Here is a 24,750-nt window from a genome sequence, read left to right as displayed (position 1 = left end):
ACATTTATAGCCTATGTGGTGTTTGATGAAAATAATGAAGAATTTGTAATTGTTAACAACGAGCCACCTCGCGACAAATACGTTGCTGGGGCAAAGTCACAAACTCCATTAACCAAACAGGGTATTTTCTACTTGAAATGTATAAGAATGTACTATATCTTATTGTTAATTATACTGTGTCACAGATGGCAAATTTTGAGGTCTGGACCAATGGGAACTTTCCAGATACTATGCAATCTAAGGCAGCTGGCTTCCTAGAAGGTTATCTTACCCATGAGCTTATCTATTTCTCGCACTTGAATACCCTTCAAGATTATTGTCAGGGGCGTGATGGCTACTGTAGCAAGCTCCGTACTTTTCTGACTACAAATACAAAATGGGTTAACAAGATGTACAAAAAACTGAGAAACACAAGTCCATTCTGGCATCAGGTATTAGTCACCCACAGCCTATTTAGTTATCTTATCTTGTAAATAATTGTTTTAAATTTCACACCATTCTGAATTGCGTAAAATGTGATTCTTTAGGTTGGTTTGTTCTATGAGCAAATGGAAGGAATGGCAACTGGTTGGGAAAAAGCCGCAGTTAATGCTGGCCATTCAATGGGAAGCTATGGATTTCTGTAAGTTAACATTAATATAGCAAATGATTTAATATTTTTCATACATAAATCTCTTCTATCTTCGTTCAAAGTTGGTTCAATATCTTTGGAGATATGGAAGAGTTTGAACAAATGTTTGTTCCTCGACAAGTGAACAAGGACTGGCGACTAAATATAGTTGGTCGACGTCATATGGTTGCGTCGTGCTCCGCCTTAATGAAAGTGCTTCCCGAAACATCAGACATCTACACTTCCCACGTTACATGGAACGGTTACGAATCATTGATCAGAATTTTGAAGAAATACAGCCTGGAAGTACATCAAACGGCCGACGAAAACTCAGCACTTATTCCAGGCCATTCCATGTCGTTTTCTTCTTACTGTAAGGAATGACCCGCCGGCACTGTTTCCCCGCACCGACCTTGGTTCCCACGGAGGGCTCTAACCTCCAAGAACCGGCCGTCTCCCTTTTCGCACCTCTGTGTTAAATTTACACGGCACAAACCATTGGAAATAACAGTAAACGTTTTCATGATTATGCATATTGCATAGAGATAAATGATTATTTTTTTCATACTTCCAGACGAAGAGCTATTCAAGTACATCAAACCCACCGGACAAGTTCTTGAAGGAGTTCGGTCCATGGTCGCCAATCGCCTCGCTTCAACCGGTATTAGAGCCTTTTAGCTTAAAGTAATGCAGTGCCTTGACCATTTCATTATTGATGATAAAGGCAAAGAATGGACAGGTGTTTTTGGACGGCATAACAGCGGCACTTACAATAATCAATGGATGATTGTCAATTATAAACTCTTCAAGCCTGGCAAACCTCTTCGCGATGGTCTCTTTTGGGTTCTCGAACAGTTGCCGACTCTAATTGAATCTCGAGATATGACTGACGTGTTGAGAACCAAATCTTTTTGGCCATCGTATAACAGCCCATATTTCCCCACCGTCCTTCATCTTTCTGGCACACCAGCACTCGTGGAAAAGTACGGTGAATGGTTCACGTACGATAAAACGCCTCGTGCGCTCATTTTCAATCGTGACCAGTCCAAAGTCACCGATATGGATTCAATGATAAGGATGGTGAGTTTCTTCTTACGTTCTATTTTTGGAAAGTACTACCACTAAACCTGTCTTTTTTTATTTAGATGAGATACAACGATTACCGCAATGACCCGCTTTCTCGCTGCGACAAATGCGATCCGAAATATTCTGGAGAAAACGCCATCTCGGCTCGTAACGATCTGAATCCTACTAACGGCACTTATCCTTTCCATGCGTTGAGCCACCGTTCTCACGATGCTACCGACTGCAAGGTTACCTCACATCAACTCATGTCTTCATTGGACTTTATTGCGGTTGGCGGACCGACCTACGACTCTCTACCGGCGTTTAGATGGAGTGCATCGGATTTTAGTAACTTGTCCCACGTTGGCCATCCTGATCTTTGGAAATTTCAACCAGTTCAGACGAAGTGGACTCTCTAAAACATTGTATCTCGAACTTCAAACGTGAACCACGATGTCTTATTTCTGAGATATTCATTGTTTTTCTCCCTTTATCCTTGCGTTCTGGACTTTAAAACATTTTTGTTGTGATCTGCGATTTGCTCGTTTGACGAATTCTATTTACGGAAAGTGTTTCCACGTGGCCGTGAAAGAATTCCCTATCGACTTACATAAGACATCCGTGTATTGCGATCTGTAGCCTGTCGTTGCCAACTGAATCAATCGGCCTTGCCAGGTAATGCCATCCATCAGTGCACAGATATGTAGCACCAGGAAGAGATATAGCGTGTTCGAAATGGGCGGTAAGGATGCATTATGCGGTCAGTTAATAGAGTTCCTGTCAAATGTGCGGCGAGGCGGCACCGAAACGAGCGGTCCGTGAAGTTGTGCCTCTGCTAGTTAAAAGACGAGCTTTTTTTCTTTTCTTCTTCTCATTTGTGTGTTTTCTTTTTTGATGTTCGATGTGGTCATTGTTTACCGTCACGCTTCGATATCAGGTAGTTGGATCCAAAACTTGCAAGAGGTCACTCACAGACGGGGATACGTTATACACGAATATTCACTTTTCCTTTTTAGGTGCCGTCAAACTTACAAGCGCATAGATTCATTAAATTATTAATAAGAAACAAAGTAATAAATAAAGTTAGTAGGAAAAAATTGTGCCTTTCTTTTCAATGGAAACGTTACACACACTGTGAAATGTGATCCTATTTCAGCACTCGAACGGACCTGTTAGTTTTCGCTTCAACATTTTCCTGGAAGTTAAAGGGTAGCTCTGTACGCTTGCCACTGTGAGAGCCTTGTCATCTATTGCTTTTGCACGGCATCTGTCAAAAGCTTTGGCGATAAAGGGACGCTGATGAGAGTTAGTTTGAAAGCGCTGTCGGAATGGATGAGCGGAAGAAGGTCGAGGCAGCAGTCGGATGTCGAGTCTCATTAGAATGCCAACACGCACGGACTATTTTACACTGCTGCCTTTTGTTTAAGGTTTGTACATTAAAGGGTGTGTCTAGGCTTTTATATAGAACTGCCAGGAGTGATAATGTATGGTGTGCTTGCACAGAGAACGACAGTGCGCGTACGCTAAGGCTTGTGAGGTGGGAAAATGTCACAATGGAGATTGACGATTAAAATTTGCATGCTGACCACGAAGCCCTAGTCATACGGACCTGACTTTCATTTGCTATTTTATTTTTTTAAATGAAGAATTGCACGTTTACACGGAGTTAAAATCGTCACGCGTTCGTGATGGACTCGCATTTTACGTCATCGATGTCGTAGCAATGGAAAATAGGCTTGGTAGTGAGCAAAAACGGTGTTCTTTGCAAGAGAAAGCTTTTACATAAGCACAGGTATTCTTTTCACGTTGTATCCAAATTGGGCATGCATTTCATTAAATCTATTGTCACGAAAGGCTGCCGTTGCATGACGGAAAAAACTGTATTGCCACGACATCTTTCGTAGCAACAGTAAAATATCTGTGTTTTTACCACGATAGTCTTTAGGTTTCTCTCTCTTCGTGGCGGCAAGTTCAAAGATACCTTACGGAACAGCATATTTCGTGAGGCGTACACAAGGACGTACTGCCTTATTCTAGGACTCTGCCTGATTTTAGGCTGATGGAGGGACAAGAATGACAAAATGTCATCCGCTTTCTGACTTGTAATCTTTTTGATACCGTGTTGCCTTCTGGCAGGTAGAGCTGGAGCAAGACTGATTGATTTATTATTATATGTAGTACTGATACAATATGTGGTATAATACTACGTCCATCAACGTTACTTTATAGAAATACATATTTTTTGTGCGCAGATTTTAAGAAAAATTCCCGTTTTTCATATTTCACAACTAGATAAGGAAAAAATAAAATAAACATAAAAATTTGGGTAGCAAATTTGTGCGCCAACAAATTACACCGCTAGCGGGATACAGAACTATAATGCCGTATATTTCCAAAACGGTTCATTATTCAAGAAAGGCAATCACATTCTTGAAATCAGCGTTCAATTTCGATTATAGGCTGTGGTTTTCATTGAATTCACAGAGATATTGATTTTTAAATATCATTCACCAACGAACGTCGGTGACTTTGGACTGGTCACGGTTGAAAATGAGCGCACGAGGCGTTTTATCGTACGTGTACCAATCACCGTACTTTCCACGAGTGCTGGTGTGCCAGAAAGATTAAAGATGGTGGGGAAATATGGGCTGTTATACGATGGCCAAAAAGATTTGGTTCTCAACACGTCAGTCATATCTCGAGATTCAATTAGAGTCGGCAACTGTTCGAGAACCCAAAAGAGACCATCGCGAAGAGGTTTGCCAGGCTTGAAGAGTTTATAATTGACAATCATCCATTGATTATTGTAAGTGCCGCTGTTATGCCGTCCAAAAACACCTGTCCATTCTTTGCCTTTATCATCAATAATGAAATGGTCAAGGCACTGCATTACTTTAAGCTAAAAGGCTCTAATACCGGTTGAAGCGAGGCGATTTGCGACCATGGACCGAACTCCTTCAAGAACTTGTCCGGTGGGTTTGATGTACTTGAATAGCTCTTCGTCTGGAAGTATGAAAAAAATAATCATTTATCTCTATGCAATATGCATAATCATGAAAACGTTTACTGTTATTTCCAATGGTAGTTTCCATGGAAACGAGGCCAGAAGAAATGACGGTGAAATCGTCTCCTGAGTATAACAGGCCGGGTAAGAAGAAAACGACATGGAATGGCCTGGAATAAGTGCTGAGTTTTCGTCGGCCGTTTGATGTACTTCCAGGCTGTATTTCTTCAAAATTCTGATCAATGATTCGTAACCGTTCCATGTAACGTGGGAAGTGTAGATGTCTGATGTTTCGGGAAGCACTTTGATTAAGGCGGAGCACGACGCAACCATATGACGTCGACCAACTTTATTTAGTCGCCAGTCCTTGTTCACTTGTCGATGAACAAACATTTGTTCAAACTCTTCCATATCTCCAAAGATATTGAACCAACTTTGAACGAAGATAGAAGAGATTTATGTATGAAAAATATTAAAACATTTGCTATATTAATGTTAACTTACAGAAATCCATAGCTTCCCATTGAATGGCCAGCATTAACTGCGGCTTTTTCCCAACCAGTTGCCATTCCTTCCATTTGCTCATAGAACAAACCAACCTAAAGAATCACATTTTACGCAATTCAGAATGGTGTGAAATTTAAAACAATTATTTACAAGATAAGATAACTAAATAGGCTGTGGGTGACTAATACCTGATGCCAGAATGGACTTGTGTTTCTCAGTTTTTTGTACATCTTGTTAACCCATTTTGTATTTGTAGTCAGAAAAGTACGGAGCTTGCTACAGTAGCCATCACGCCCCTGACAATAATCTTGAAGGGTATTCAAGTGCGAGAAATAGATAAGCTCATGGGTAAGATAACCTTCTAGGAAGCCAGCTGCCTTAGATTGCATAGTATCTGGAAAGTTCCCATTGGTCCAGACCTCAAAATTTGCCATCTGTGACACAGTATAATTAACAATAAGATATAGTACATTCTTATACATTTCAAGTAGAAAATACCCTGTTTGGTTAATGGAGTTTGTGACTTTGCCCCAGCAACGTATTTGTCGCGAGGTGGCTCGTTGTTAACAATTACAAATTCTTCATTATTTTCATTAAACACCACATAGGCTGTTGTTGATTCGTTCTCTTGGATAAGTTCTGCAGATTGGGCAGAAATCAAAAGTAAGCTAAGGCTTAGCAACACACAGGGAAGATGAAGATTGTTCATCTTCTTCGAAAGACACGCTTCAACTAGTGTAAACTTCTGAAATGCAGCAAATCTTTCTCCAGTTTCTCTTCGATGCTGAAACGCCCCCTAAAAGCTTATCGTCGACTGTTGTTTTGAAGTTCAACAACTGATTAAAAATTTCTAGACCACCTATTGGCCGTGAGGGAAACTGTTGCTTAGTTTCGAAAATGAAAGCGGAAAAATTAAGCCCTCAAACAGCATCTGCGTCCTAGTTAAATATCCCTGCATTAATAGAAAAAATTAATAAATGGTTAACCCAATATAACTTTTGTCTTCTGAAGACGTCAGAGGGGTGACACAGTCTAACATGCTATGGGGCTAACGCATCACGTTTCTCAAGGGTGTTTGTTTTTATTAATTTGCCAACGGAATGGCCTGGGAAATCGGTTACATTTCTAGATGTATGGTGGTGGAAAATTACGTTCGTACCACCTCAGCCGACTTCCCAAATTCACGTTGTGGGTTTAATTTTTGAAATTTTGTTTGGATTATGAAGATGGCCGTTCACTGTGTTCGGGTGACGACCAAGTTCGCACACGAACACTGTCTAACTCACCCTTTCATTGTTTCGTGTCGAATTTTCAGTTTTCGCAGTACGGGAACAATGGAAACGATCACAACTCATTATTCAAATTTCCATAATTGGCGGTGGAATGCTGCTTTAAACGCCACATGCGCGAAACATAATTGACTTCCAAAAGCACAATACCTCCAGCGCCTAAAACTGCATTGCCAGAGGGGCGTCCCCAACCGAGCTCCACTTTCCACTGTTTGGTAACGAATGCAGAATTGAAATGTGTGGAAAAAACGGTGGAAAGTGGAGCCTAGCGCCGCGCGTGGCCAGCTTACGGTACCGGTTCCGTTAATTTCCTTCAGTTGACATGACACGATGACAGGGACTAAACAGCAGCATATTCTTGCCGTACGATCGCTGCGCAAATAGTCGAGGACCTAAAAAGATGTTTTGACCTAGAGAAAGACTTTATTAAAGGTCAGGAGGTACAGCAAATTATAGTTTACTATGCTGAACAAACACTTGAACCTGTTGGTTGGAAAGCTCTGTGGAGGTCTGATTCCAATACCAGTTCAACTTTGAAAGCAAAATTTGCGAGTTCTATCTTAGTTGAGGTTTGTTTGAACATCAACATGCCTGTTGTTTCATTAATTCACCTTATGTGTAAACTTTTTAGGTAAACAATGTGGACTATTTTTGTTTTTACCAATCCCTTTTTGTATTAGAAATCGTGTTCGACTTCCAGAAGAAAGAGGAGATCCACTTCTCAGAAAAGTAATGGAGGAAAGGAGAGCCAAAGGTAAAATTCCTACTCGCCTTCTGCAGTTTGTGAAGCAACATCAGGAGAATGTTGAGGCATTAGCAGACAAAAAGAAACCAGAAAGGATGAGTACAACTTTTGATTTTGATCTTCGGGGAGATGTTGGCATGTCATACATAATTTTGTAAATAACAAATTGTAATTGTGGTTTATATTCAGGCGACAGTTTCGTGATTGGGGATAAAGAAGCACCAGCACTTGATTTGTCAGACCAGTTAAAGACTTACACAATGGAGAAAGTTGGCAAACGGATTTACAGCCGCCAGAGACTATGTTCTTGAAAACAACAGGACTTAAACCAGTGGAATATCCTCATCCAGGAACTTCATACAATCCAACTTACCAGGATCATCAAGCCTTATCGATAGAGGCTTATAATCTCAAGACTAAAGGGATGAAGGAAGAAATCAGAACTCGGCTAAGGCTAGGACCAATGCTAAAGAAGATTCCAGTACAAAGAAAAGAAGTAATTTTTGCAAAAATATTTGGGCGATTGGTTATACTAATCGCTTTACTAAATACTAAGAAGAATGGTGGTCCGAAATGACGCAAGGTTTGGCCGTTGGAGAAGAGCCAGCCAAAGAAGAGGACGAAGACGTTCCTTGCGTTCGTCAAACCAAACCCAAGATTCGCGAACAGAAAATCAGGGCCAAAGCCCTTAAATGGCATGATATGCGGCGAAAGAAACTGAAAGAAGCTAAAAAGCGTTTACTGGAACTTTACAGGTAATTTGAATATGTCCATCTGTTTAAATACGAATATCATTTCCTATTGTTCATCCGTTTCTCATTAGATTGAGGTCAATTGCCGAGAAATTCGAAAGTCTGAAGAGCTGACTGCCAAGCGAATCGAATTAAGAAAGAAGGAGAAAGAGGCCAAAATGTTTAAGCCAGCCATGCTGGGCCGACACAAGTACAAACCCCCGCCAATTGAAGTGAACTTCAGCGAAGAGATTACTGGCACTTTACGTGGATTGAAGACAGAAGGTATCGTCTATAAAATTAATGATTAAAAGGCAAGCATGTCTTCTATTTTAATATACAATACCTTTCCTTATACAGGTCATGTCTTGATCGATCGGTACAAGTCTATGCAGCGACGCAACATAATTGAGCCGCGAATCCGACAGACGGTCGTGTTCAAGTACAAGCATAAAGTCTTTACGAAACGCAGCCACTCTGAACCTAAGGGTCTTAAAGTGGGCAATCGTAACAAGGACAAAACTCCCGTACAATGAGATGACACGTTTAATATGAATGACACGATCGCCATTTCAATAAAGAAAATATGTCGCGTACGCCTATTCATTTATCTTATTTTTTTTTCTTGTGCAAAATGTATTATAGCCAGAGTTTCCCGAATACCTGCATGTCTTTCTGCACGTACTACATAATGTAAAAGTAAATCTTATTCAACCACGGTAGTAAAGTAAATACTGGCGTTCGATAATATGGCAGGCATCAGCCGTTGGTTATGTCATTGTAATACTTTTAACGCGGCCGTTGAGGCCATAGTGTTTTAACTTAAATGTATGGTCCAACTTTTTACGATGGCCGTGGGAGCCATAGTGGTGAGAAACGCTTTGATAACTCATCCCAGTCGAATAATTAGCAAAAAAAAGTTTGTGGAATATAAAATTTTGGGTTTGAATAATTGAACAAAGGAAATGTATATGTATTTCGTAACATCTGACGGAAATTTATTTAATTCCATTTAAGGACAGATCTTGTCTACATGCGGATTACTGCTGGCCAATACCACACTTGTTTCACTCCTCGTTTTATTCAATAATATGAAGATTTGTTTTTTCTTAATTAAGGACCAACGAAACCCTTACAAGTGTGACCTGAGCAATGTCCAAGACCACGTCGCAAGTACTTGGTAGGGGTATTCATTCATTAATAAATAAACTTCAACCAAATTAATAAGAAATTTGACCTCAGCTATTCGGCGTGAGTATCAGGCGTGATTTAGCTCTATGGACGTAATTGGAATGTAATTCGTAGAGGTCGTCTAGAGACCGAGCTCCATTTTTCTTCAGCTCTGTTAGAAATTCACCCAGGCAAGAGTAAGAAGCTGATTCATGACATAGTTTTGCAGCGTCTGAACAAATTGATAAATCGAATGACGCGCAATGTGAACTGAATGCCAACGGGAGGGCGGATCCCTCATTAGGTTGATGACGTAGACGTCTTCAAGCGCCCATGCAGCTAGTCTTAGTTGCAAGACAAACGAGAATGTTTGGCTGTAATCATCCATCACTTCTTCAGTGAGTATCAGGTTAAGTGGCCAGCCAACCCTGTAACGAAGTGTAAAACACTCTAAAGCTTCGAGCTGAGAGTTGGATATTGTTCCAGTTGCTTCCTTGATGTAGAAGCTCAAACGCGACGCGTGATATTCATCAGCGTGGATGGCGTTGAGTGCGCTTTGCAGAATAAAGTTCATCGATGGTATAACGATGAGTTGATGAATGTGGGTAATCTGACCCAAACGGTGACCAATGTTGCTGACTAGACTATGACTGAAGGCACCATTGTCCAGGAACAAATAAGGAACAAATAAGGCACCATTGTCCAGGAAATGTATATGTATTTCGTAACATCTGACGGAAATTTATTTAATCCCACTTAAGGACAGATCTTGTCTACATGCGGATTACTGCTGGTCAATACCACACTTGTTTCCATCCTCGTTTTCAATAATATGAAGATTAGTTTTTTCTTAATTAAAGACCAACGAAACCCTTACAAGTGCGACCTGAGCACTATCCAGAACAATGTCGCAAGTACTTCGTAGGGGTATTCATTCATTAATAAATAAACTTCAACCAAATTAATAAGAAATTTGACCGCAAACTGTGTTGGTGAAACCAGTACAGGATAATCTACGATAAAAGCAAATCATCAAAGAATTGGTTTCTAAAATTTCACATTTTCCTAGACACAGTTTTCGAATGAACAAAGCTCATTTTTTACTTCTAAATAAAAATTACAACATACAACAGCAATCAACGAACATTAATAATAAACGTAACTAAACATCTGAATTCTCCCTCCGTTTAGTGCATGTGCCATTGCCTAAATGACTAGGGCGGGTTGGCGGCTCGATCGTCAATTGATAGTGTGTGTTGGATGCCCATAGATGATGAGAACCGTCGAAAATTTCGAATATAACAAATGAACAATGTGTTCCACATCGGATTGATTCATTTTATGAAAATATGATGATAATTTTCTCACGCCATCATTACAGGTGATAGTTGCATGTACAATCTCTACACTATCTCATTTTTGAGATAACTTTCTTACATTTACAAGATGTTTCTTTTTGCCCCTTATAAGCTCATGTAGACTGGATGACTGTAGATCAACCGCGACGCAGCGTCTAATTTTCGCCATCTCATACATGGCGTAATGGGGATCGAGTTTCACAGCGAATTCTAATACAAACATGTGAATTTTATATATCAATTTATACACAAGTTGGACGATGACCATTATTTCTTTACGAAAAAGAATTAACGATGTGTCAGCTTCAACTTCATTAAATTTTTTAATAATAATTGAAAATTTAAATTAAAAGCATTGAAAAAATAATATAAAAAAACAAACAAAAAAATGAAAACAAAAAAAAAGTTTAAATTGCAAATGATTAAATGCAAAATTGCTTGAAAAAGAAAAGAAAAGCATATTATTCTATTACATATATTATATATATTTGTACAAACGATTTGTGTATATTTCTCCTGTTGTTGTATAAGTAGTATAACCAAGTGGAATACCTGCATGTCTTTCTGCACGTACTACATAATGTAAAAGTAAATCTTATTCAACCACGGTAGTAAAGTAAATACTGGTGTTCGATAATATGGCAGGCATCAGCCGTTGCCGAATCCTCCCACATATTTATCTTGCAACTGGAGGCACTCAATCTTGTCAGTTGAGAAGAATCTAAGTGATGAGTGATTAGGGAAAAATTGGGTACAATTTCTTCAAAAGATATATCATTACTTACCTTAACTGTAGATTATCATTGTTATTGTTCATTGTAATGGACTTTTATCCGGCCAGAAATAGGAATCGTTCCCTTGAGCTGCGTTCTCAGAGCTAACGGGAATTTTCTAGTTTCATTTCTTAATACCATTCACAATTTTGCACTAACACCCGATTTCACATTTGCACATCAAGGGGAACCTGTTTGCCGTAAAGGTTAATTACTAGTGACATATTATTTTTAAATGGCTAAAAAAACTAGCCATTTGCACATTTTACTTCGGCAGCATATTAACAAAACTAGCCATTTTCACATTTGCTTTAGTCGCATATAAACACTGAAAACTTCTGAAATGCAGCAAATCTTTCTCTAGTTTCTCTTCGATGCTGAAACGCCCCCTAAAAGCTTATCGTCGACTGTTGTTTTGAAGTTCAACAGCTGATTAAAAATTTCTAGACCACCTATTGGCCGTGAGGGAAACTGTTGCGTAGTTTCGAAAATGAAAGCGGAAAAATTAAGCCGTCAAACAGCATCTGCGTCCTAGTTAAATATCCCTGCAATAATAGAAAGGTTAGACTTTCACCAAACACGCTCACTAGAATCCTTCAACTTCACCGGCCCCTAGCGATTCCATCATTCGTTTTCATGGTGGCCATTAATGATATTGCTATTTTAAAAACATGTCAATACTCTGAGCGTTGCTATGGTCAACCGCGCAGCTATTTCACACTTTGCAATTCTAGCGGACATAAAGAGAAAGTAAGTATATAATATGTACAAGGAATGGATAAAACTAACGCGAGGGTTTTTATTTTTGCATTGCAAAAGAACACTGAAAGAATGCGAAAAACTATTAAACATAGGATAGTTTTTGCCACATCCAATAAAACAAAAGCTATTCAGAAACCATGCTAGTTGGTTGCCGTTTTTTCTTCCGTATTGCATAAGCCCTAGTTTTCATATGGATAGTGAAATTGCAAGTTTGAATGAATATGTACGACAGTCACAAAATTGCTCGTTCGTTTTTAAAAAATTTTCTCAACCGTTAGGACGAGAGATTTATTTTTCGCAATGAAGCAACACAACAGAAGAGAAAGTTTAGAATTATTCATTATTCCATGCACGTCAATATTTTATCATTCAGTGATATCGTTCAGTGGAAGATAAACGTTCGGAAATATATCGGGCGTTTGATTGTGGTCCGTGGCCTTACCTGGAATTATTTTGAATTACTCATTCCATTCATGTCTGGTGACACAGCTAAGTTGGGTTTGTCCGCTTAGTACTAGTCAAGGAGTGGATCACGCCAATATTTCTCAACAAGCAGAAATCCAATACAATCATAGCGTTTTTATTCGTTGTCATAACGCACATCGATCTTGTCCGTTACATAAAGTCACATAAATTAAAATACAATAAAAATCAGGTAAAAACAAAATTGCAATCAATGCGGTCAAACACTTGGGTATGCTTCACTTGGCTGCACTGAAGCAGCAACTTCTTCTGTCACTGCGTCGCTCTCGGTTCCTGTTGGAGGATAAGGTCCAGCTGGAACAATCTCACCACCTGGATACTGCATCACCCAGGTCTTTCTCCGCAAAACAGAAAAATGGCAATTTTGTTCCGCAAATTAAAATAATTAATAATACCTCAGGTGCCGATGCTGCACTACCATATTGCACGTATTGTGGGCCAGCAGCACCATACCCACCAGTATAGAAGGCATATGGCTGCATAGCTGCGTTTACGTTGACAGGTACTGGAACTGGGGCAGCATAGGCTGAAGGAGCTGCGTAGGCTGCTGACGCATCACCTGAGGCTGGGCCGGACATGGCATACGCAACAACAGGAGGTTGATAATACATCGAAGAATAGTCAAGCGGTTGTTGTTGTCCTCCCACTACAGCTCCAGAAGTGGCCAGTACAGGAGAGACGGGCAATAAACGACCGGACATGTCTGATGAAGCAGTGTCATCGGAGGCATACATCGGCACGTACACCTGCTTGGCTACGAGAATCACCTTTCGTTTGTTCGGTGCTGGTGTCACTTTGGCCAGCTTCTCATTTTTGTCAGATTTCAGATTGAGAAACCAGGCATCGCACACAACCAACAAGCTCAGCAATGACAAGGTAACAAGTACAGACTAATTCCGACAGAAAAATTAAATAAAATTCATCTTAAAAATTTAAACACACTAATAAATTTAAAATGAACTGCCTTACCTTCATGTCAAAATAGAGTAGTTTGGCGGATGGAGATAAAAGTTGATTTGCGTATGAAATGTAACATTACGTCTCGCTTTTATATGTCCACCTTGAGCCCACAAGTCACCTGTTGGCGTGAAGCAACTTGAGTTAATTAGTTTTTCAAGGTTGCAGACAGTCTCAGTTTAGGGTAAATGGCGGGAGCGATTATGACATCTACCTTAATTTTTAGCTAATGCAATTGGTAATGCATGGTTCGTTTGTTATTCACTTTCTCCCCCCCCCCCCCTATCGTTTGATTCATATGTAAGTCCGTAGTTCAAGGATGATTTTCTCATTTTTTATGACATAACTTTTTCTAATATTTAAAGCTTTATTGAATAATGTCTTTCGATTCTCCTGTTAACTACCAGTAAAAATGAATACATCATTGACCAAGTGTTTAACGCTGGAACTTGAACTTTAACGTGATTTCGTTCGATTGTTATCTTAATACTATTTTTAAAAAATTTAAAAACACAGGTTTTTTTGGAGCAGAATCCATTTATTGATGAAATAAACAAAACAAATACAAAACAAATTTGGAACCAAAGTTTGATCCTAAAACATGACCGACGTTTTCTCGTGTGTTGCTCCACTGAAATTGAACGACTCATTTAAGGATAAAATCCCCCGTAAAGGTAGTCGTGTCACGGTCGCAAAAATGAAAACAACCAACACTTTCATCTTCTATCGTCCCCTCCCAACAGTTGTAAACATGGTAGAGAATGTTGGCAAGCACTTTTAATGAATATAAGTGCTATACCGTTACCCTCTTGCTCGTGCAAACAAGCTTGCCGGAGGAAGACAATTAGAATGGAAAGTGAATGGAAGAATCAATCTCGCGACAATGAACAACTCCATGTACGGGTTCGCCATTCAATTCAGTTGGAGTACCACACGGGATAAACGTCGTTACATGTTTTAGGTTTTTTACGTGCCAAAAAGATAAGATAATTCCACTGACAAAACAGTGATGACAAGAATATGAAATGAAGATCATTCGCATTTCGCTAAAGGCGGAAATAAATTCAAGTTACATAACTGCAAAATTGAATTTAACTTCGTCCTTAGGGAAACCAAATTTAGACCACGCCGGAGTCGTTGAATTATTTTGAGTGGATCATTGCGATATTGAGGATTTGGTGGCATATACCTCTGCTCGACAAATGGAGTGGCCCCTTTGACCTGGGGCTGTGACTCTTGCCACTCCCTTTCCTGTTTCTCCTTTTCTAATTCAGTGAGCAGCTTACGTATTGTCACCTGTGTCGGATGGTTGTATGTTGCGGTCAAATTCTCTTCCTTCTTCTCCGTTAAGTCGCCATTTCGGTTCACAGGGCCAACCATATTGAATACCGGGTTATTGGTAACTCCTGGAGGTTGTTGAGTTACCCTGAATGGAACATCCCGATATTCAGAATTAAAAGGCACATATCCTTGTTCGACAAATGGAGTGGCCTCAATGACCGGTGGGGGGGAAGTTTCCGTTCCGTCATAGTAACCACCCGTATATGGTATGTTAAGCCCTTGGGCTTCCCTTCGCTCGTTCGTTAGTGAAGATCTGCGACCATGCCATACAAGTCTCGAGAGTGGGATCTCATCGTCTGCTGGGCAACCATGTTCAGCCACATTTTGAGGTCGATGAGGTTCCAAAGCCTGGCGCTGATTGGCCGGTTGTTCATCGTAATAGGAAACGTCACGAGCCCAATGGCCGGTAGGTTCATGCGTTGAGACTTCGGACGTCAGATCTATAAGATCGCCGACCTCTTTCGCTACGAATACCTCTTGCGAAGTGGTCCGTGGTGCATAATCGTAGGCAAGAGCTTTAGCTACAGGCTCTTGCGGCTGAGGTAGCGCGTGCGAGACGGGCGGCCAGCAAGGTTGCTCAGGTACAAAAGACGGAGATGTTTTTCTTGGGGGAGGTACGTACGAAACGGGCGGCCAATAGGGTGGGGGGGGGATAAAGTTAACCGGGGGCGGCTGGTTCCGATAAGCCTCAATGCCAGAATTACAGAATCCTTGCGGCATAAGGTCGTAGCGGACACCAGAAGCAGGTACCTCCACATCGGACATGTCGATGATCACGTCTGTGTTTACCTTAGTTTCGTGACGAGCTTGTGGTGGGGGTGCCACGTACGAAACAGGTGGACTATTAGACAGTGTAGGTAGATAATTGGATGGTTGTGGCCGGTTCCAGTAAGCGTCGATGCCTGAGTTACCGCCGCCTTGCGGCATTGGGTCGTAACAGACAGACGAGGACGATTTGGCTTCCGGTTCCACCTCATCTGGCATGTTGATAATGCAGGGCCTGGTCCCCTGACTTTCGGGACGGACTGGTGGTTCCATTGCTGGAACGTAGAGGGTCTTACCATAGGCTGGTACTGGTCGTGCAGATTTAAGCCGGGAATCATAACGGGCGTACGAGAACGTTTTATCTTCCGGTTTCACTTCATCGGGCATGTCGATAATACAACTTTTACTCCCCTGAGGACGGCCCGGTGGTTCCGCTGCGACGTAGAGGATCTTACCATAGGCTGGTACTGGTCGTGCAGATTTAAGCCGGGAATCATAATGGGGGGCCATCTCTGGCGTGTCGATATGAGGATTTTCGAGACTAACCTCGTCCTCTAGGGGACAGTCAATCGCCTTCGAAAACCAGACAACGAATTTTGCAAAGGAATTTAGCATTTTGAGATTTTTCGTACTTTTGGTCGTAGAAAAACTGTGAATTTTTTCCCGTTTTTCACTTGCTTATCAGGAAACGAGCAAGAATCGCCGGGCGACTGTTTGAAATTTGGTATGATTTTATTTAGTTTTCAAAATTTCACTCAACCATAATCAGGTTTAATTCTGCGTTTACGCAAACTTCAATAAATTTCGCATCTTGTTCAAAATACTAATTAGTTCAAAAATAATATTTAGTTTGCATAATATATGATATTCATCGTGAAATAATGTTAACGATGACGACCTGTTGGATAGCATAATATAGTTTGCGCGGAATCAATTTAATTCTTGTTGAACGTCCTCCGGCGGCATTCTAACGCAATAGCTTGCGCGGAATCAATTTCATTCTTGTTGAACGCCCTCTTGCGGCATTTTAGTTTTCGCCCCCTTTTGCTTATTTTAGTTTATCTTACGAGTTTCTATTGCGCATTATATAACAAAAGTTTTGCAACGATGGAAACAAGGAGAAACAAGGAGATTGGAATGTCAACAAGGAGAACAAAGAAAGAACCATCGTTTGCGATTGGTAAAGTAGTTAATTCGTTGACGTCTTCTTGTTGAAAATATTTGGTTCTGTACATAGTATTCACATTCGTGTTTTCGTTGGCAGGTTTGATCAACTTTCGCAGCGTGAAACAAATGCAAATTTATTTCATGCAGGTGAGATCTTCATTATCATTTTGTATATACTGAAAGATACTCGGTATCCATTCATTCCCTCTTACCATTCCAAAAATTGTAGTTAGGTTTCTGCTGCAAAACCTCAAAGTTAATTCTACAACTGTGTCAGCTGCATGGAACTGGAAGGAATAAAACATGTTGCAGTGTGAAAGAAAGAAACTCGCACTCAAACCAGTGTGCCGGGGGTTCATCCCATATGATTCAACAGTTTATTATTACAGTTTGAAGTACATATCGAAACTCAGCTCTTTTCTGTGTGGCCTTGTTTACCCTTGGCTTATGATAACCATGGAACAGATGGTGTCTCTACAGTCACAAACAAAGAAGATTGCTCATGCTGGTCGGAACGGAGACGCCGGAAAGTAAATTTCATTCTTTTCATGTTGCTGTTGACATATTTTGCGTGAGTACTAGAAATATTCATGAATAATAACATTGATTTGTTTTTTTTTAAATAAATAGTAATATTAATTATTATACAACCAGCAAACAAAGCTAGTCAATATTCAATGCCCATTGAAAATATTGCTATAGCCCTGCACCGTTTGGATAAACTGGCCAACTCCCACGCCCTTCGCTTCTACCCTATTAGTAGCTGCACAACCGCTTCAAGGATCTAACAGCCCAAGATAAACACTAGATCTCAGAGCACCACTAATTACCTCTGCCCACATCCATCAAGTCCACTTACTATAGCGGAGTGTATAAACAAAGTTGATGTACATCTAAACGAACGTCCTCAATCATAACAAAAGATACTTACGTTTCCCGAACACGTAAAATAACAACAATAAGAGCGGTAAGAAAAAATGAACTCAAATCACTTGCTTAATTTTCATGACTTTTTCTTAAACTCTTGAGCTTTTTATTGAAATGCAGAACGAAAAACTAAAGCTGGGTAACAGTCAAGAGGTTTCAAAAGTGCCCAGGATAGACGAAAAAGAGAACATAACCGGCGCTGCGTTAGCGGAGTAAGCCAGTGTAAAAATGACCCAGTAGCAAAACGTCACGATAAGACAACGTAAAACCCATCGATAAGAACACCGATTAGAACCCGCTCTTGTACAGCCTGAAACACTGTTATATCGGCGCTCTTTGCGGGAATTCTTCATAGGAGTGACTAGTGACACCGCCTACATCTATTTTTACATATAGGGAAATGAAAGGCTGGAATTACAATAACGATCAACTCAACTGTTTAATTGTTTTAATAATCGGGTTGAGTGATGCACTGTCTATCCGAGATTCAAACAGAACAGGTACACCTTATGACTTCGCATTTGAACACGGAGAAAGATGGAATAAAAAAGGACATTGGTAAGCTCATAAAACGTTTTCAACTGAAATTTGAAAGATTGTGCAAACACTTGACGAAGCTTATACAACAACAGTGATTTTTCCTTGACAGTGATGAATCGAGGGTGAGTAAGCCCTGCCGAAAAATGATTACACTAAACTGGTAATAAATGCTTAAACCATCAACTTATTTCAGAATGTCGTCCTCCCACCTATTTATCTTGCAATTCACATTAGAAAAAAATGCACTACGAATTTCTCAATGTGTGGCCCATACATACTCTTGCGTAACCTGCAAACAACAGCTAGGCGCCATCAGGATTAACAAAAAAAAATGTGGTCGCCTTGTTTGGTTATCTCCGTGTTTGCTTTCCATCATGCTTCGTATTGGTTTTCCGGTTTTCCCTTGTTAGCCGTTGTGTACATCGGAAATAAGAAAACAAAATCACCGACTTCAGCGTAAGGCACTCCATACTGACGGTAGCGAGGACTGACGAGTCTCGCTATTGCGTTACGCACGCGATTGGTTGTTGGGCCTGCCGAATATTTGTATTTGCTCTTCACTTTTCCCACGCTTGATTTCAGCTCGTCCTTTTTTTTCCCTCTTTTTATTTCAGGCCAATGCAACAACTTGGAAGAACCTCGCAGCAGCCGATAAAATCCATTCTTTTATTTTTAGCCATAAAAAAAGCTATAAAATTGGTTGGATGTTTTAGTCTGAAGAAATTTTAGCCTTCAAATAGACATTAGGTTCTTTTAAGTTCTGCATATTGAAGCATTTCGAATACTGTATGCTGTTCATTCGGAACCTGCATGTTTAGAATATCAAAAGGTATTATCTATACATTCGTACTAGCTTACCGAGAAATTGGGCTATCAGACCGTGATTTGCTCGTGTTATGTAGATCTTTATCCAGCTTGAAAGTTGTCGTGCTTCCCAGCCATGCACGTACACTTCATTGTATTCACGCGGTGCAATGTTCGATTGGGACGAACGATCCCCCTTCCCTTTTTTTTTTATCGATTCGCATTTGAAAGGCCAACGTTTGAAAAGTTGGCAAACCATAAACACGCCAGCCACTTATAGTCCATACTTTTACGATCTAAAGGCAGCACATCCTCGCTGTCCAATCATCAAACAGTCAATAGTTTCATTGTGCAAGATTCTTGTGTATCAAGAAAAAGGCCTGCATACAACATAGCTGAAGAACGTTTGCCTTGCGAGGATCTATATACAATGGGCGATGCTGCTGTTTGGATCTATTATCGCGATCCACTTGGTAAGACCATCACTCTTTCGATAATCCAATTGCTGCTTGGATAGCCCATATAGGGGTATATAGAGGCTACACTGCACAACGATATTTTGGTGCAGATAAAAGGCCTAAAGCAGCGTCCCTTCATCCCGGCCCGTGGTTATTTGTAAATACAAGCATGACCGTATTTCGACGTTTCATCTCTGTTATCTTGTTTGCTGTTACTAACGCATGCCGAGCCAGTCACGACAAAAGGTCACGTGCCGGTGCGCTCCGTTTGACAGCAGCAGCCCGAATCGATTGTATAGCATCGCTCAAATTCCGCCCTTTTTTTCCAATCCTTCGCATTCTTACAGCTTTGGCTGTTCTGTACACTTCTAAAACTTGGCTATGCTTATACTGCAGCAATTTTAGTTAGCACGCATGTAAAAAGATAAGCAAATGCTACATACTAGACGTGAAACAAAAGGGATCCAGCAATCGACTGCTGGTGGCTCTTGCACGCAAGATGATTACGATGGAAATAATGAGACATGACAGTTACAGGGCTATGATCGCAGTTTAGTACTTTGCCGGTGAATATGTGATGCAACACTGAAATATAATTTACAAGCTTATCCCTTTATTGCGGCGGTATAGGCCCACGCAACGTTCTCCGAGGCCGTTCATTGTGTAATGGGTGTATCTTATATTTATGGCCCCCCCCCCCGCTCTATATTGATGGAATAACCAGGAGTGTATATATATATATACGTACAATACGTCTATCACCAGCGATAGCAAAGTCCTCTGTCGTCGGGTCTCTGTGTATGTATGGAAAAAGGCAGCAGGGGATAGACTCATTGTTGAATTCCGCTCATGTGTAAAGTGGATGCTCACGGCCGCTCCCTCTTTTTTTTCCTCTTCGAACGCATACAAGTATATAGCCTGTGCTGGCGAGAGCGCGTCTGCGAAACAAATGTAATGCACTAGCAAACTTGATGGGCCGTGAGAAGATCCCTTTTTCTTCGCCTTGGCCGACCGTGCCCCCTCTTGCAATAGTACGTCCGACTCTCTTTCACTCGCCTTGCTCCCTTTCCGTCCCTTCGTTTCTTCATCTTCTTCTTTCCTCTCGTGAAAAAAAAAAGAAAAGGCCTACACACCATACAGTAGCTAGACAGGGCTACACTGTGCATCAGCCTTTCCGTCTCTTCTCTGTGGGGAACCAGTGTGACGGACCATCGATTTTATTTATTTTTTTTTTTTTGCATTTCCTCTTCTGCGGCAAAACGATGACCATTCCACTTGAGTGCGAAGAATTTTGGAAACTGTTCGTGTCGCCATTGGCTTGTATATGCCGAATCAAAGTTAGGCCTGTAGATGTCGCGGTAACCAAATATATAACGAAGCCCATTTCCCAATCGAATTTTTGAACAAGACTTGTCAACAAAAATGAATAAGCCGCAGAATAAAATAAATAAATAAACCGAAGCGAAAATAAAATGATGATAATAATAATAAATTTAAAAAAACAACAAAGGGAGTGGGAACAATTATTTGGCCTGAACTAGCTTGGCTACAAAGTGCGAGTCGAGAGCTTTCCGATTGAACGCCTCTTTATCGACTCACTTGACGAAGCATTCACAGCTGCGTTTTCTTCTTCTTCTTCTTCTTTTTATTTTTCTTGATGGACTTGGAGGGAGCTTGATGTTGAAGTAGGGACTATTGTAAAGGGCCTACATTTAGACTGACAAGGTTGATGGTGGCATCCCAATTCTCTATAGGAAACGGAATAGATAAAAAGAAAAAAGACACAAACTTTAATTTTTTTTTATCGGTTTATCTAATTGATATGGCCGCAACATACACGATGGGGAGCCTCTCTTGTTCCACTATACACCAGGCACACAGCAGAGTTTTTAAGATCAATTGATTCATCAAATGAATGTGTCTGGTGTTGGCCCATTTTCGGAGACGTTATCAGTTTTTATTCATAGAGACCGCGAGTGAAGCAAAACAACGAGATGTGTCTTGGGGATTTTCTTTTCTTTTTTTTTTTTTTTACAGCCGTTCTTCTTCAGCTTTTTTTTTTTTTATAGTGGCGCAAAAGAACGCCATAAGGGCTGACACAATGAAGAAAGTCGAATGAGAAAACTTTCTGCCATTTGCTGCTGATGTGGGTGTTGTCCGTGGCGCGCTTTGCAACTCGCGGTCACGGTCCATTGCGGCTATTTTAGAGAGAGAAAGAAAAAAGGGGGTCAATAAAATAATGGGAAAAAAAAAGCTTATCTTGCTTTGCTATATCATTTTATTTTAAAATTATGGTAATAATAATAATAATATTCAAAAATTCCATTTCGCTGTTATGATTCTCTATGCCAACGTAATTTTTTTTTTTCGTTTTCTTTTGTTGACTATCATACAATGCCTATCATCAAAAGCACATACGTGCCAGCGATCAATATAGACATTGTGTCTATATATCGTTATAGAGACTTGATTCCAGCCAAGCCGCTATATCTGGATCTATATGCATCTTTGCCTTTAGGCAATTTAGATTGTATAGAGAAAAAAAAAACAAAAAAAAACAGCACGCAATATACACGATGTACTGTAGGTTACTATAAACTGTGACGAAGAATGATGCGCACTATTCTCATCTCGACCCTATTTTTTTTAAATTTATTTATTATTTACTATTTCCCTCCTTTTTTTTTTTTTTGCCAATTTATTATTTTTATTTTTTTTTTTCACGTTCTCTATTTACGTGCGTGGTGCTGTGATGTATCTGGTACACGCGCAACGATGATCCAGCAATTATAGCGCGCGCACACACACACACACACACCACGTTCGGGAATTATAACGATCTTGAATGATGATGGCTGATATATATATATATATATATGGGTCATACAGTCTCCGTTGCTCTTGCTTCGTGAGGATGGCAACAGTTTTTGTGAGTCCGGTGCCAAGGTTGGCTGACTGCACATACAAGCTCTAATAGGCACAAACGAATAAATAAAAAAAAAAAAAAGGATATAGACGAGGCCTGCAATGCGTGAATGTCGCAACACGCCTAAACGTCTTACAAAGCACATTATAAGGACACGCTGTAAGGAGCAATGTGTTTTTTTTTTTGTTTTTTTTCGTATACATATATATTTGATACAGAGGGCCGCATTTGGTCTGGGCGACTGTTGTCGATGCCTTTTCACACTCGTTTATTTTCTCCGCGTGTCGGCCATTACAGTAACAAGATTAACTCGTAATCCTTGATATGATTATGAAAGGGATGATTGGCTCTATGTCATTTCGGACTGTGTCTAGATAAATAATGGAACAACCGATCAGGTTTTTTCTTCTTCTTCTTCTTCTTCTTCTTCTTCTTCTTTTTCTGGTTACCAGCAGAAATAAAAAAGGGAAGTTTTTCATTTCTATACAGGATTACATGCACGTGCAATGACTTAGCAGACCCTCCAGCTATCGAAGGCCTTCTCTGTATAGCTTTATAATATATACGTATATACATATCAATAAACCCCCAAAATATTTCTGAAAAAAAAAAAAAATAAATAAAAGAAGCCCGGAGGTCTATAGCCGTGCCAAAAGGGTAAAAGGAAAAGAGAGAGGAAAAAAAAAATGAAATGGATAGTATACTAGTTACCTAATATAGCGGCTATATCTTTTGAATAAAGCTCTGAAATTTATCGAGAATTTCGTTCTCTCGCAAATCATCAGTTATTCAAAAAATGAAATTGGTATTTGGGATACATATATATATACGAACAAGAGGGAAGGGAGGAGGGGGAGTCTAGAGCCCGAAATAATCTAATGCCAGGATATATAGTAATAAAAAGGATATACATTTACATCGGCGCTCTATTCAACGCTTTTCTTTTTCCTCCCCCCCCCCTTATTTTGGCCAAGCGTTTTTCTTTTTTTTTTTTTTTTTTTTTTCATCTACGACGCGGAATGTTATACCCTCGTCGCCGGAGTATTTGAATAAATTTTAAATTTGGCAGCCGAATCGATGGCTGAATGCCTCGATTCAACTTTTCTTTTTTGTTATGTAGCAAAACCTAAGAGCACACACCCGTAAAAACACTAGAAGGATAGAAGCAAAAAGAAAAAACAATATCCAGTGTCATTCACTTAGAAAGACACCCATATAAACTGCGCATTTAAAAATAATTCAATAACTCTATCTCTTATTTTTTTTTTTTATTTTGTTTTTTGTTTGCTGGTTCATGTTTTTCTCTCGTGCATACATCTCGTGCCGCGTGATGTACACAAAACTGTATGGCGAAAAACAGCGGAGGGACGAAGCAAATGCAAACGGCAATGACTGCGACCGAGAGCCATAAGATAAGGACTGAATAAGAATCCCACACACACATCGCACTGCTTTGTATTGCATCTCTCACAACCCTCGTCTTGTACATGTATATATATATATATATGTTGCATCACACATACATATACATCCCCCCTTCCACGCGACAATTGCTTCCTCTACTCACGCGGATGGTTGTGGAATATTCCCGGCCGCAACACGCAGCACACAGCGCACAAAACACGTCGTCTGTACTGTTGTATACGTATACATAGATGTAGGCAGTTGAGGATGTTTTTATTGACAACGCAGCAAGAAGATGAGCAGTGTACAGTATACAAATGTAGGCTACATTTATATGCAGCCGCTGTGAAGAGAAAAGAAGAACAACAACACTTGCCATCGTTTTGTGTATATATTTATATATATTTATGCAGTTGACAGAATTCGCCCCGACGAATTGAAAAGCGATAATGGTACGAGACGCAACCTCCCTATCCTGCCCCTGTGTTACATAAATATCCACCGTCCCTTTTTTTCCCTTCTCTTTCACTGGAAAATTTCATTTCCCATCAATCACGTCGAAAAGTCTAATGGTTCCTTTTTTATTCGCGTTCGGGATCGTCATTGTTTTGTTTTTTTTTTTGTTTTTTTGTTTCTTCTTTTCCATTGCGAGAAAGAAAAAAAAAGAATGAAACGAGGGAGGTAGAAAGACGACAAAAGGGGCGTAGCCAACCAAATCGGATCTGCCATTACATATTCAACAAATTCGTTTGCCCATCTTACAAAGTGCACTTACCTATTGAAGGGCAACGCATTTCCATTTTGTTTTGTTTTTTGAACGCAAAACATTTAAGTTTCGTCAATTTCATTCCCAAAAGCGGAAGAATCAAAATCAATTAATTCATCACTGACATCAAAAATGCAATTCGTTATGCTTTTGATGAACAATCGCACATCAACTGTAAATAGTATCAGCTGCTCGTGT

The 24,750-nt window shown here is 40.1% G+C and overlaps 2 protein-coding genes, 2 long non-coding RNA genes and 2 pseudogenes across 6 annotated transcripts; 3 read left to right on the top strand and 3 right to left on the bottom strand.

Moving 5' to 3' along the window:
- LOC130700855 (putative phospholipase B-like 2) lies at positions 1 to 2,136 on the top strand. Its single transcript, XM_057522838.2, has 7 exons — positions 1 to 121; positions 186 to 431; positions 528 to 622; positions 694 to 983; positions 1,185 to 1,271; positions 1,335 to 1,690; positions 1,756 to 2,136. The coding sequence occupies exons 2-7, from the start codon at positions 186 to 188 to the stop codon at positions 2,092 to 2,094; spliced, it is 1,413 nt and encodes a 470-aa protein (XP_057378821.1). The 5' UTR covers positions 1 to 121; the 3' UTR covers positions 2,095 to 2,136.
- A 1,906-nt stretch (positions 2,137 to 4,042) lies between these two features.
- Positions 4,043 to 6,015, bottom strand: LOC130700647 (putative phospholipase B-like 2; annotated as a pseudogene).
- A 1,047-nt stretch (positions 6,016 to 7,062) lies between these two features.
- Positions 7,063 to 8,547, top strand: LOC130700853 (ribosome biogenesis protein NOP53-like; annotated as a pseudogene).
- A 1,614-nt stretch (positions 8,548 to 10,161) lies between these two features.
- LOC130700684 (uncharacterized) lies at positions 10,162 to 11,856 on the bottom strand. The gene is made up of 2 exons (XR_009003855.2): positions 11,265 to 11,856; positions 10,162 to 11,200 (listed from the first exon to the last, which is right to left on the bottom strand). It is a non-coding gene; the product is annotated as an uncharacterized LOC130700684 (long non-coding RNA).
- Positions 11,857 to 12,578: 722 nt separating this feature from the next.
- LOC130700658 (uncharacterized) lies at positions 12,579 to 13,549 on the bottom strand. The gene is made up of 3 exons (XM_057522641.2): positions 13,467 to 13,549; positions 12,893 to 13,387; positions 12,579 to 12,831 (listed from the first exon to the last, which is right to left on the bottom strand). Exons 1-3 carry the CDS (start codon positions 13,470 to 13,472, stop codon positions 12,697 to 12,699), a joined length of 636 nt encoding a protein of 211 aa, XP_057378624.1. The 5' UTR covers positions 13,473 to 13,549; the 3' UTR covers positions 12,579 to 12,696.
- A 3,042-nt stretch (positions 13,550 to 16,591) lies between these two features.
- Positions 16,592 to 18,377, top strand: LOC130700685 (uncharacterized). 3 transcript variants are annotated; one of them, XR_009003857.2, is made up of 6 exons: positions 16,592 to 16,740; positions 16,825 to 16,874; positions 16,957 to 17,298; positions 17,382 to 17,694; positions 17,775 to 18,212; positions 18,287 to 18,377. It is a non-coding gene; the product is annotated as an uncharacterized LOC130700685 (long non-coding RNA). The 3 variants fall into 3 exon arrangements; XR_009003858.2 differs by having other exon boundaries at positions 17,430 to 17,694; positions 17,775 to 18,377; XR_009003856.2 differs by having other exon boundaries at positions 17,775 to 18,377.
- Positions 18,378 to 24,750: the final 6,373 nt, after the last annotated feature.

Source organism: Daphnia carinata, chromosome 9 (assembly GCF_022539665.2).
Source record: "Daphnia carinata strain CSIRO-1 chromosome 9, CSIRO_AGI_Dcar_HiC_V3, whole genome shotgun sequence".
Taxonomy (NCBI): Eukaryota; Metazoa; Arthropoda; class Branchiopoda; order Diplostraca; family Daphniidae; genus Daphnia; species Daphnia carinata.
Note: the sequence above shows the minus strand (reverse complement) of the source record. Positions and strands in the feature narration are given on the sequence as shown.

What these genes read in the sequence shown, in the direction of transcription:
- LOC130700855 (XM_057522838.2), top strand. Translation starts at nt 186, where the DNA reads ATGGCAAATTTTGAGGTCTGGACCAATGGGAACTTTCCAGATACTATG. An exon ending in ATGGGAAGCTATGGATTTCT is followed by an intron (nt 623 to 693) that starts GTAAGTTAACAT and finishes CTTCGTTCAAAG; the next exon opens with TTGGTTCAATATCTTTGGAG. An exon ending in CATGTCGTTTTCTTCTTACT is followed by an intron (nt 984 to 1,184) that starts GTAAGGAATGAC and finishes TCATACTTCCAG; the next exon opens with ACGAAGAGCTATTCAAGTAC.
- LOC130700658 (XM_057522641.2), bottom strand. An exon ending in GTGCAGCATCGGCACCTGAG is followed by an intron (nt 12,832 to 12,892) that starts GTATTATTAATT and finishes TTGCGGAGAAAG; the next exon opens with ACCTGGGTGATGCAGTATCC.